We start from the raw sequence: 13,940 nt of genomic DNA on the forward strand, positions 1-13,940 counted from the left end.
ATTTTATGGTGCGGATTATAGTAAAATTGATAATTTTTTTTATGTATATATACACAATAAAATTATTATTTTTTTATATAATCTGCACTATAAAATTATTATATATATATATATATATATATGACATAGTAAATATTTTAATGTAGAGATGGAATACCCAAAATTTCAACATATGCTTCGTCATTAAAGGGTAAATAGAGGAAGGAGACTTTTCGTTGTACACAATGCTTTGACACGTAAAAGAGATTATTAATAAAGCATTAGCCATTTGTTTGTTCCTACAATATTTACCACTATTAGATCACGTTTGGTATGCTTCTTAATCGCAATTTTTTCCTTTAAAGACTTTTTTTTTTGGGGGGGGGGGGAGGACTTCTTAAGACTTAAAAGGCAGTTTTTAGAGTGTTTGAATAATTTTTTTCTTTAATAAAAATTTTAGACTTTTAGAAGACCTCTTAACAAAAATTATTGGCTTTGTTTGATATAGTTTATGAGAAAGGCATTTATAAAAATATTTGGATAATTCTTTGAAAATACTTAAGATTTTATAAAAAAATTTCCAAATAAAAAATAGCTTTTTCCAAAGCGTTTAGAGAGAAGTATAAGCAAAAACTACATGAAGTAGAACCTATGAAGAAGCATAAATAAAGGTATACTAAATAATGCCTTGATAAAAAAAAAAAAAAACAGAAAAATAATTTTGACATCAAAAATTTCCCAAATGCGAATAAAACAAAAAAAAAAAAAATTACAGGCCTTGCCTTTTTTAAACCCAGTAAACAAATAAAGATAGCTTGATCCAATGGGCCGGAAGACCCATTAGGTCAACCCAACAGGATGTTGATAGAGAGTTGGGTAGTAAGTTAACGAAAAAGCCCAATTTGTGGCAGGTGGGTCGACTGTCGACCCAAGTTCCTTGTCCGATTGATTTTTCCACAAAGAATGCTCAGTTACAATTTCCAGAACAAAAATCTGAGATCCTTGAGCGAAAGAATCCAGAGTCCACGGAATCTCTTTTTGTCATCTCATCCCAGTAACGGTTAACTGGTGCCCATTGGTAAATTATTTATTATTAAATTATTTTATTCTCTGTAATATAGCGTGGTATCCAAGTATTTGTTAGGGTTTTATTTCTTTTGGTCGTCAAAATCTCAGCTTCAATACCACGCGTTTCGCCATCTGATTGATTCTGTGGGTGGGTCATTAGCTGTTGACGGAATGCCGGCGAAAGACGATAACTCCGATAAGGAGAAGAATCTGGAGCTCTTCTTGAGTATCGGATTGGATGAGCGAACTGCCAAAAACACCGTTGCTAACAGCAAAGTCACTGCTAATCTCATTGCCGTCATTCACGAGGTACGGATTTTTCCCGTTTTAGCTTTGTTTGGTTGCCGCGAAAAAAAAAAAAAAAATTCTTTTTCAATATCATTTTTTTTCTTTTTTTCTTTTAATTAAAAGACTGAAATGGTGAAGTCAACTAGGAAAAAGAAATCTTCATCTGATGAAAGAAGAAAATGACGAAAGCTTCTGAAGTAAAATGATTAGAGAAGTTTTTCTGAGAGTCAATTCAGTATGGCTCTCAATTTTCTCGGTTTAGCTTTGTTTGATTGCCGAGGAAAAAAAAAAATTAGTGTCAGTTTTTTTTTTTTTTTTTTGGTTCTTTTTTCTATTAATGGAGATATCGAAATGCTGAAGTAAGCTAAGAAAAAGAAATGGAAGAAGAAAATGACAGAAAATTTTTAAGTAAAATGATATATGGCTCTCAGTTTTCGCGGAGCGTTTCTGTTCTGATATATTCATTTTTCTCTATATTCAATTTCAATTGGAGTCTATTTTATGGAAATGAGATGTAATTTTTGTGATTTCCCATTAGATTTTATACATGCATGTTCTTGTTGTGCAAATTTTTTAGTTTATTCGAACTATTCTTATATGTTTTTAACTAATTTCCAGGCTGCGGTTACTAATGGATGCAGTAGAAGTGTTGGAAATCTCTTATACACGGTAAATACAATTGATAAATGCTTATGGATAAGTTATTTGAGAATATTAATGCAAAAAATCCTGTTTTCATTGCTAATTTCTGGCTCTCTTTTACCATAGTAGATTCTGATTGGGTGGGCATAGTTTCCTACTTAATTCTCTTTATCTATTGTTAATAGTATGTGCATATAAACTGCTCACTGGTGCCATGTTCTGGCAGGTCGCTACAAAGTACCCCGCGAATGCGCTTGTGCATCGCCCAACATTACTGGAATATGTTGTTTCATCAAAGGTTGGTGCTTTAACCTTCTCTTCTGATTCCAAAAAAGAGTGCATTAATTAATGTACTTACATGGTTGGTTTTTGCAGATTAAAACAACAGCTCAGTTAGAAGCAGCGTTTACATTTTTTTCAAATACTGGCCCAGAAGATTTTAAGCTGAATGAATTTGAAGATGCATGTGGTGTTGGTATGGAAATTGACTCATCTTTATTAAAGTGTAGTGTTTCTTTCTAATGTTTTCGACCTGGTTTTTAATGCATGCAAAACGTAATATTATAATTGCTTTAACTGTATTTGCAAGCAGGTGTTGAGGTTTCAGAAGAAGAAATTAAAGAAGCTGTAAATGAGATTTTTGAACAGAATAAGGAAGTAATTTTGGAGCAGCGCTATCGAATAAATTGTTAGTACTTATATTTTTTCCCAGAAATGATTATATCTCCTAATATATCTCCCATTATTATTTATTATCCTATCTCTGTTATATACTTTATTCTGTATGTGAATATGATATACTTTATTGTGTTATGAGATAATTCTGTTTGTTATGGAAAATTTATATTTGGTGTAATTTTGAAGTTAAATATATAATCTTTATCCAAATTCAAGTTTTCTCTAATAAGTTTGGGTCAACTTTTGCTGATTTTTCTATTTACATAGTTCTTGAAAAATCATCATGAGTTTTGACTTGCCAGACAAAATAAAGAGTTGTCATGAGTATCGATTTTGCTCTTTTTCTGCACGCATGGTTCTTGCCGAATCATAATGAATTTTGACTTGTCAGAAAAGATGAAAAGAAACGCCATGAATATTGATCTTGGCTTGCAAATTCATTTTGGAAATGAAATTAACTATCCCCTGTAAGCATCAATAAGTGCCCTTGTCAAATGATCAATCCAACAAGTTTGGCATTTCTTTTCTATATCTTTCTCTCTCCAGTGTTTAGGTTAACCAAGCAATACTAAAGGTTTGTTGAATGTATGGAAGCTTTATTTGAAGCTGTTAGTCTGCTTGTGCATGCCAGAACGTCTGTTATGTCTGTTCAATTCTTTTCCATTCTATGCTATGCTATCCCATTCTGTTTAATTCTATTAATGTTTCGAACTCTGATGGTTTTATTATAGTGGGTGGTTTATATGCACCATTTTGGAAGAAGCATCCATGGGCTGATCCAAAAATAGTGAAGGTAACCATCTTACTTTATTTGCAGTAATCTCTATGATCAAGTTATTTTTTCCTTTACATTTTTTTGACTGTCATTTCTTTTTCTGTGTCAGAAACACTTTGATGATAAATTATTTGAATTACTTGGTGAAAGGACTGCAGCAGATAACGAAAAGGTCCCTAAAAAGAAGAAAGAGAAGCCTGCTAAAGTTGAGGTTAGCATATTCATGCTTTCTTTCTTTCACTTTGCCTAAAACCTTATGATGAGATACAACCAATAACAGTTCCCCTTGCCTCTCTCTCCCTCCTCTATCTCTCTCTTTCTATATATATATATATATATATATATCTATTTATTGATCTATCTACTTATGTAGGAAAAACCAGTTGCCGAATCTGCCGCAGGACAGCCATCTGAAGATCTAAATCCATTTTTGATCTTCCCTCAACCTGAGGAAAATCATAAGGTGCATAGCGGCCTCTTTTTTTTTTTTTTTTTTTTTTTTAATCCTGTCTTGCAACTTTTAATTGGTTGTATAGTTAGTTTAAGGGCGGGTGGTAATATTCTAGCCTAGGGACTGTTCATAACCATTCAATAAAACCACAAACAATAGGTATGCAATCCAGATTGCAGACACTTTTAGATGGCAGGAATTGGTTTGTAATTAATTAGGACAGACATGAAAACAAACTTGTATTTTCTATTTTATTTTGTACCTGCATAAATTTACAAAATAAATGTCAAGTGAACTACATAAAGGGACAATAGGTTAAATTAAGATGGAAAAAACCACATGATGAAGCTATATGCAAGTAGATTTATGGGTTCATCACTGAGATTGGTCAACTGACTCAAACACATGATTACACCTGCAGTTTCATATAAGCATTGTTCTTATTTGATTTGTTCTCTTCCAATTTTCAGGTGCATACTGAAGTTTTCTTCAGTGATGGTTCCATCCTCAGATGTTTGAATACAAAGGATCTGCTTGAAAAACATTTAAAATTAACTGGAGGGAGAGTACAAACCCGATTTCCTCCTGAACCAAATGGGTATCTGCATATTGGTCATGCCAAGGTATATTTTATATTTTAGGTTAAGATTTTATTTGCTTTGAAACGGTTGTTATTGTCTCTCATGTTTGTTATAACTGAAATTGTTGATCAGGCAATGTTTATTGACTTTGGCCTGGCAAAAGACCGGGGTGGGGGGTGCTACCTCAGGTGAGAATTGTTGTTAGCTTCTTCAATATCTGGTTGATAAATGCACAGAGGAAAGTAAAAGGTTGAAACTGGAAAAATATTATGTAATCAGTTTGTGATGCAGTGAAAATTCAAGAACTAAAGAGTTAGTCATAAAACTTGCAGCTTCTAATATTAAAGTGCCATAACATATGCCAAAAACTGACCTGTAACATCATTTTTCTGGTTCTGAACCCATAGCATCATATGTGGAACTAAAGGATTCCATTGACGATAGGTTGGGAAGCATTTTAAGAATTAAGATTACTTTCTTAGAGGCTAGGGTTTCTCATCTAATAGTTGTGAAAGTTTACAATCTTCAAAAGTTTCCAACTGATCTTTACCAATTTGATAAAGATAAAATCTTGACATAAGGTCGCTTTTGTGTTTTGATTTCCAATCTGTAAACTTTTTTGGAGTACTTCAAGATAATAAGCTCCGTGACCATAATTTTCCATCTGATGATTGTTGCGGGAATTTGCAATCTTTACAATTAATATAAAGAGATAGAGATATCAAGATGATGTTGTTTTTCTGTTATAATTACTAATTTGTGGCACTATTAGGTATGATGACACAAACCCAGAAGCTGAAAAGAAAGAATATATTGAACATATCGAAGAGATTGTCAAGTGGATGGGTTGGGAGCCCTTTAAGGTATAGCAGTTGATCTAGATAAATGAAATACCCCTTGTCTATGTGTTTTGCTATATAAATCTCTGTTGCATTTCTTTCAGATCACTTATACTAGTGATTACTTTCAAGATCTGTATGATTTAGCAGTGGAGCTCATAAGAAGGGGCCATGCATATGTTGATCATCAGGTATTTGTTTAATTGATACATAGAAGTATGAGTTGTGTAGAGAAATGAAGATTTTAAGCATTAAACTTCACCTTGTTCCATCCCCGACTTCTGGCAACCAGTGCTTCTATTACAATTATATAATTTATTTGAACCACCTTTTCTAATGTCGTACTCTTAGAATTTCTGACACTAGGATATTCAAATAGCCCGATATTATGAAGCTATGGAGTTATTTATGCTTTTTCTTTCGAATTTATAGTAATAAGTAGCGTTGACCAGGGAATGGTGAATATCTCAGGGATTACTACTGTTACTTTGTTTTCTTTGTTTATTAGCATAGCTTGAGGATATCATCCAGCTATGAATATATGTGTCTCCCAAGTTATTGATCTTATGACGGAAAAGGAAGTGTGCATTTGTCAATAATAGCAGTTTTCTTGGCATTCTTTGTCTTTTCTTTTGCACTGCTTGCACTGGTTTGAGATGCTTACTGTTTTAAAAATTGGTTTTAGACACCTGAAGAGATAAAGGATTATAGGGAAAAAAAGATGAACAGTCCTTGGAGGGACAGACCCACTGCAGAATCTTTGAAGCTTTTTGAGGATATGAGACGTGGCCTCATTGAGGAAGGCAAAGCAACACTTAGAATGAAGCAAGACATGCAGAGTGATAATTTTAATATGTATGATCTTATTGCCTACCGAATCAAGGCAAGTGCTGACTTTTAAAGAAATCCAGCTACTCAAATCTATGAGTATTTTCTAGTATATTACTAAGCTGTGACTTTTGTACAGTTTACTCCTCATCCACATGCTGGAGACAAGTGGTGTATCTATCCAAGTTATGATTATGCTCACTGCATAGTGGATTCTCTTGAGAATATCACACATTCGGTATGTTTGATGCCTTGGATTGATTCATATTGTTCTCAAATGTATCAAAGTTGGATAATCCATGATTTTCATATGCTGCCAAATCCATTAAGGAACCTATATCTCCCTTTTATACTTAAAAAGTATTCTAAGCATCTTATTTTAGCATCTCCACTACATGTTTTATTCAGTCTAATCTTTATGTTAGAAAGCCAATTAATTTACAAACACTTCATTAAACTCTCTATATTCATTAGTTAAAACAGAAAATGCTTTTTCTTTGAATATTGTAATTATTAGTAGGAAATGAACGGATTGGTACATTTGTGCTCTGGCAGATATTCGTACATGTCAGCAAACCATAGGCTTCTCACTAGGAGAAAAAGAAGAAAAAAATTCAGATCCTTCACTCATGAACCTCATTAATGGACCCCTTTTCCTTAAGTTTTTATATGTGAATTGAAGTATAGTCTTCAAATAAAAATGAAACAGCGAGACATTCAGGATTCTCTACTTTTGTTTGGTTAGTTAGGAAGGATGGATTCACTTATTGTAATGGTTAAAATTTTATTCACCACTTAATTAGTTCTCCCAGTCTCCTTACAAATTATTGTCTACTTATGGCACATCATTGATTGATTGAGTAAAGTTTTTGTGACTCAGTTTCAGGTAATATGTTAAACACTGGCAAACCTCTTATGTCAATTTGGTTTAGCCTCTGATTGTAGCTCTTTAATTTATTTTTGATATGTGGGTCCATACTTAGAGTTAATCATCTGTGCTTTTCCTATCTTCCAAATGCTAGGTTCTCATGAATATGGATCTTTTGGCTTGTTGGCAGCCAAGCAGTGAACAGATCATATTCATATGTTATAAATGTATATGCCTCAGTTGTGGAATGGTTAAGTGTGTTGGATGTTTTAGTCAACTCATCTATTTTTCCTGTAGCTCTGTACACTTGAATTTGAGACACGGCGTGCTTCATATTACTGGCTATTGCATTCCTTGGGCCTTTACCAACCTTATGTATGGGAATACTCAAGGTTGAATGTTAGCAACACTGTTATGTCAAAGCGTAAGGTGACTCAAATCAATTGAGTATTTTTCTAATAGTAGCCTGGAAAATTAAATTGTTCTATCAATGAATTAATCTCACTTACTATAGTTGGTATGCTGCTGTAGTTAAATAGACTAGTGACGGAAAAATGGGTAGATAGTTGGGATGACCCACGACTCTTGACACTAGCTGGTTTACGACGTAGGGGTGTGACATCAACGGCAATCAATGCTTTTGTTAGAGGAATTGGAATCACTAGAAGGTTGAGAACGATATTTTGGCCTGTATTAGAGACATAAGAACTAATTTATATATATATTTTATGGTCTTAACATTTTATATGTTTATATTCCTTGTGTTACAGTGACTCTAGTTTGATACGTGTGGATCGCCTTGAGTATCACATAAGAGAAGAACTAAACAAAACGGCTATTCGCACATTGGTTGTGCTAAATCCACTCAAGGTGTGCATCTTGTTCACATTGTTTTTTGGGGATAAATTCTCTCTTTAAATGACTAATAATATTTGTGATGTAGGTTGTTATTACCAACCTAGAAGCTGGCACTACATTAGATCTTGATGCTAAGAAGTGGCCTGATGCCCAAGCCGATGATGCCTCTGCTTCCTACAAGGTAATATTGGGTTTCAAAACTAGAGTTTTACATTTGTGTTTAAGATACTACTGATACTGTTACTTGAAATTTGAAATTCATGTGTACTTCTACCTTTTATATTCATTATTTATGTTCACCTGTGGAGTCATTTGATTAGTATGGCAGTGACTGTAAATTAGACAACTTATTCTTGGATTTTTAAGTGTTTCTTCCTAAAGGATCAATTAATGTTAATAATGCAGGTCACTTTGTTCTTATTATGAACATCACGCCATTAATTTTTATTGCTATTCTAATTAAATTTTAACTAAAATTTGCTGTGGGTGGTTGGTATCTGCTGCTGAACTTGCTTTTCCTGCTTTACCCTTAGGTTCCGTTTTCCAATGTTGTTTACATTGAGCATTCTGATTTTCGGTTGAAAGATTCAAAAGACTATTATGGGCTTGCTCCTGGTAAATCTGTCCTACTCAGGTATGTGTATGGTTTTATTTGCATTTATAAACTTCAGCAGGCATGGGCTCCATACTGAAATTCTTCTTTACATATACAGATATGCATTTCCAATTAAGTGCACTGATGTTATTCTAGCTGATGATAAGGAAACTGTTCTTGAAATTCGGGCAGAGTATGATCCTGCCAAGAAGACGAAGCCAAAGGTCTTTTTTATTATGAGTTTTCTGATTTGATGTGAAAATTTTATGATGGTTGCAAAATAGTACTGGAACTTGTTAGTGAGTTCTTTGGGATTGTTTTTATTATTTTGCAGGGGGTACTTCATTGGGTTGCAGAACCCTCATCAGGGGTTGATCCACTGAAGGTGGAAGTTAGATTGTTTGACAAACTATTCCTGTCTGAGGTCAGAAATTATTTAATTTCTTTCTCTCTCTCTCTCTCTCTCAAAATATATATCCTAGAAAAATATTTTGAGTCAAACTTTTGTTTTAATATTGCATCAGAATCCTGCTGAACTCGATGACTGGCTTGCTGATCTTAATCCACAATCCAAAGTGGTTATACCCAATGCTTATGCTGTACCTTCTCTTCGAAATGCAGCTTTCAGTGATAGGTTTCAGTTTGAAAGGCTTGGTATATTCCTGAATCCTTTCTTAACTTGTGATCGTTAATATTTTAATGACTTCAAAAAATAAATACATAGGTGCACATTGCTAGGCATAAAGGGTATCTTGCATCAAATTCTTTCCATTATACCTCAAATCAGATATATTTTTTGCCATGTGTTTAGGACCAAGAAGCTTGATGTAGGTTTCTTGGAAGCTTGACAGAAATATATAGTTTGAAGTTGGCTTTTTTATTATGAAATTTATAACCAATAATGGTTGCCCTTATTTTCCATGCTTTCATTCCCCGTCTTTTTGGTATAAAAGGCCTAAATATAAAGTCATCAATTTTGTAACCCACTTAAGGTGATAACTTTAGTTTGTAAATTTAAACATTTTGAAAAAATGGTTCTTAATGGACGGTAAACTGGTCAAATTAATGGATGAAGTTTGGTAGTCCTTAAAATAAAGTACTATTCCTATAGGATGATGACGATGTAATCTTCTCCACCTACCTTCTTAGTGAACTTGTTCAATTTTTTAAGAGTTAACAATGTCAAACTTCGGTCATGTTTGTTCCTTTATTGGTTGCTATCCCCCAATGGTACTCTATGTCTTGCCATATGTTTTGGTGCATTGATGTGGCTGGACTCTTGCTTGATTCTGTGTGGCTGTGGTCTATTTTTGTTATTCATTTGTGCATTTTTTTGCATTCACATTTCATGAATTTGGACTTCCGAGATATGGCAAGATTTTGATTATGCACTGTCCTTGATCTTGCATCTGAACTTCTTTATCTGCATTTTCAGGCTATTTTGCACTTGACAAAGATTCTACTTCCGAAAAGCTGGTTTTTAATCGGACTGTCACTCTGCGAGATAGTTACGGTAAGGGTGGGAAATAGGTTCATGCGGCAGAAGAAAGTAGAATGGAATTAAACAAGGTAGCAGAAGGGCAACAATCAATATGTTATGTATATTGTGTATGAAAAATACAACAGGTTATACGCCCATACTTGGTGTTGGAATTTTGTGTCGTAGTTACTTAGAATACTATTTGTTATCATTTGGTGCATTGGATTTGTGAAGAAACTAACTCGACTGGTTGCATCAAAGATGACTGTAGTTAAATACATGGTCTTATTTTGTTAAATGTAGAACTTTATGTGATAAGATTCAGAACATACGCCCCATACTTGGTGTTGGAATTTTGTGTCGTAGTTACTTAGAATACTATTTGTTATCAGTTGGTGCATTGGATTTGTGAAGAAACCAACCCGACAGGTTGCATCAAAGATGAATATGTAGTTAAATACATGGTCTTAGTTTGTTAATTGTAGCCCCTTCTGTGATAAGATAATTTGTTGCTTTGTGTTATTAGAACGTATTGAATCTAAATTCTCTCCCACATTAAATGACTGTTTGCCAGCAAGAATAGTAGGTTAATTCATTTAAAGAAAGAATGAGGGTCAAATTTTGAAAAATGTTATAATGAAAGTCGATGTGATGTTTTGTTGCCTATATATTTACGTTAACCCAAATTATTCATCCAGCATGCATGATGTTGATTGGAGTGAATAACTCATCCTGATTTGCCATTGTTATTGCATGGCCTATGTAACCATTATTGAGTCAGCCATTTGTGACACGTATGTAGAAGAACAGTTATGTTTTAGCGACGCCTTGCTTTGCATGTTGCATTAGGCTATGTTTTACCTTGATATGTTAACCTTGATTTGTCGTCCCCATGGGCCAGTCTTCTACCCAAAATTCAAATCCCCGATTTCCCAAAAAACAACAACAACAACAACAAAATAAAATAAAAAAATATATATTTATTTCTGCCTTTTATGAGAAGGGAAATTAATCAAAACTGGATATTGGAACATGCCAAATAATCGTTTTCGCTTATATATCTGGTTAATTCACTATGCACCAAAGACTTTAAAAACATTTACAATCTGTGGTCCGTCAGCTCGTTTTCATATGATAGCTTTGCACTTTGCTATTCAAGTAGATTAGAAGTTGTTAGCCAACAACACCCTTATTTTTCACCAAAATGCCAAATGCGAAATTTGTATAACGTTGGAACTTAAGAAAAGGGAAAGAAACTAGTGGCTGTGTGAAGCTGGGGCTAAAGTTTCCAAAAGACGAATGATTGTTAGAAGCTGATTATAGTACTTAGTGCCTTTCACCTTCATTGGAGCTTTATTATTATTATTATTATTATTTTGGTGAAATTCACTTAACTTCAATGGACCTATTACTTCAAAAGGCAATCGTATTCAATAACATTTCTCATAAGGAAAAAAATCTTGCTTGTTAAACGATGTGGCCAAATAATATGACAACATGCAAGGGCATGGAATTTGTGTGGAATTGGAAAAAAGTCTGCCTTGGAATTAAAAAAGGAGAGGTTTAAAGGAGGAGGACCAATAAAAGAAGCCCAGAACTCTTTGCCAACTAAGAAAAGTAAAAGGCCATCAGCCTGTGAGAGTTTAGTCTCTTCACGCTTACTTGTGAAAGTGAAAGATTGATTTGATTGAGAGGTTTGAAAGGATAAGTCTTCCATATTCCAGTAATCCATAATGCATTCTCTCTCTTTTGGTGCCAATTCTCACATGAAATTGAGCTTGCCAACAATTTAGTCACATGGCGAGGTGCCATTTTTCTCAAAAGAGATAACCATCTGATCTGACTGCTGGGGTATATTATTTTTAAAATACCACTGGACACATTCAAGAATTAGATACTCTTAATATATATATATATATATATATATACACCCAATGAGAGACAAGAAGAAGATTATACAGGGAATCTACTCTTGTGTGTATATATATATATATGTATAAATTATATATCTGCTACATATTATTAGCACCAATTATATACATATGCTGCCTCATCATAAATGAAAAATTCGTAAATATGAATGGAATGATTTAATTCCACTTTCTGATGATTTTATCATCTTTAGGTTCTTCTCCATATGATGAATTTTATTCCAAAACATATTCATTGCATCAATGGTTTGAATTAAAGTAAAAGGTCAGCCGCGAAATGCAAAACGTTTGTTCTCCTTTATCATAAGAAAACGAGGAAAAAGCACAAAATGAAAAGAAGTCTACTTCCAAAGCTGAGGGCTTTTTATTCAGTTTTTGAGCAAAATTTGCAAATAGTTAAAGAAATGAAAAGGTGGCATAAGCATATTCAATAGTTAATCTAGGTTATTTATGTGGCATGTTTATTTTTATGTTTCATATTAGATGTTTTTACTTTAACAATATTTAAACCACATCACTTTTAAATTTATTCTATATATTATTATAGAAAATAATTTCTTTAAAATATTGTTTATCTAACATGTTAATTTAATAATCCTTTTCCCATTTGAAATGCTCAAGTACTAAATCGGGATATTTTAATATTATCTTTTTTTTTTTTTTTTTGGGGCGAGTGAAATGTGTTACTTGTTTTGTTTTATCTTTTGTGTCAATAATGGTAATGTGTGTAGTGAATGACTTGAAAGGAGGGTTTTCTACCCCATTTCAGAGGAATAAAGGTTGCGAACCCCTAAATGCTTTAGCCTTGGTCCTTTATTTATTTATTTATTTATTTTAAGAAAACCATGGTCTTTTTTGTGAGTGATATCAAAGTGACAAACTTTATCTTTTTGCAACAAAAAAGAAAGAACTCAGAAATTACCATAAAAAAAATATATATATATATATATATATATTAAGAAGAAAGAAATAAAAGAAGTAGAAGCTGGCAGTATCAAAAATTTAGGATTTACAAACATAAAATTTTTACATGAGCGTAGATAACATATGTAGGTAACTTTTGGAGAAAAGCATTAAGCATAATTTGAAAAAAAATTGTTATTGATTAATGTTAAAAACTAAATTATTTCTCAAACTTAGGGAAAACAGTTGAAGATAAGTCGCCCCCCAGGATCCGTCAATGGAGGCCAAGTTGAGGAACATATTCGTGAAGAAATAAGAATCTAGGACATGGAAAATATGTGAAAAGTCAAGAAATTGATTGAGGTGAGGCCTAAATTCATTCCAAATGTGGAAATTTATTGGTCTAAACGAAAAGGGAAAAAACTTATTAATTAAGAGTAATTAGAGAATTATATATATATATATATAAAAGTCCCTTCTAAAATTATATTTTTTTTTATATTTTTATTTTTGGATTCCACTTAAGTCATACTCAATCCAATCTACGTTTTTAATATCTAATTCTTTTGGCATTTAGCAGTGACCAATCCAATTCACTAACTTTATTCTATATTTCTTTCTTTATTTGATGATGGCAGTATATAGCTATTTTTGAGGTAATTATAGCACTAGCTAGCTAGCTATCTATAGCTTAATTGGGCCATTAATTATACATCATCAACTTGTCTTTCTCTTATTCATAGTTGGTAAATTTGGTTCTTTTTCATGGCAATGTAACCAAAAACTAATAAGATTTTACCTCCTAAGTCTTTGCTATATTTCACATGTCATTGTCTTTGTGACAGAGCTAGTGACGATATTATTGAAAACTCTCCATAAATTTCCATACGAATTAATGTCCTCTAATCAAGCCGTGACTTATTACCCCTTCAAGCTTATTTTCGCTCCTGCCTGTAGCACATTTTAGACTTGGTAATACTAGGAATCCTTGTCCTTTAGCTGTGTCTTAAAAAAGACATTTTAAAGTTATTATATTTCTTAAATGGAGATTTGGGTAACTATAGTCTATAAACTTCCATATAAACCAATCAAAGGCTGTCACGTGTTAATCCTATTGGCTAAATTGGCCGTGATGATGATGAGGCTATTAGCTCCTAATTGGTTAAGCTCCAATGC

The 13,940-nt window shown here is 33.0% G+C and overlaps 1 protein-coding gene across 3 annotated transcripts; it reads left to right on the forward strand.

The window, feature by feature from the left end:
* Positions 1–904: 904 nt before the first annotated feature.
* On the forward strand, positions 905–10,452 carry LOC107429471 (glutamine--tRNA ligase). 3 transcript variants are annotated; one of them, XM_016040163.3, is made up of 24 exons: positions 905–1,057; positions 1,208–1,356; positions 1,954–2,004; positions 2,204–2,275; positions 2,353–2,452; positions 2,570–2,665; positions 3,387–3,448; positions 3,540–3,641; positions 3,804–3,893; positions 4,352–4,504; positions 4,595–4,650; positions 5,235–5,325; positions 5,406–5,492; positions 5,987–6,184; positions 6,269–6,367; positions 7,295–7,426; positions 7,529–7,665; positions 7,768–7,867; positions 7,941–8,036; positions 8,389–8,489; positions 8,569–8,674; positions 8,785–8,874; positions 8,975–9,104; positions 9,886–10,452. In XM_016040163.3, exons 2-24 carry the CDS (start codon positions 1,219–1,221, stop codon positions 9,978–9,980), a joined length of 2,382 nt encoding a protein of 793 aa, XP_015895649.1. In that variant the 5' UTR covers positions 905–1,057; positions 1,208–1,218; the 3' UTR covers positions 9,981–10,452. The 3 variants fall into 3 exon arrangements, with proteins under 3 accessions (XP_015895649.1, XP_015895648.1, XP_015895647.1); XM_016040162.3 differs by having other exon boundaries at positions 907–1,057; positions 1,156–1,356; XM_016040161.4 differs by lacking the exon at positions 905–1,057 and having other exon boundaries at positions 1,075–1,356.
* The last annotated feature ends 3,488 nt before the right edge of the window (positions 10,453–13,940 follow it).

This window comes from Ziziphus jujuba, chromosome 12, assembly GCF_031755915.1.
Source record: "Ziziphus jujuba cultivar Dongzao chromosome 12, ASM3175591v1".
NCBI classification, from domain to species: Eukaryota; Viridiplantae; Streptophyta; class Magnoliopsida; order Rosales; family Rhamnaceae; genus Ziziphus; species Ziziphus jujuba.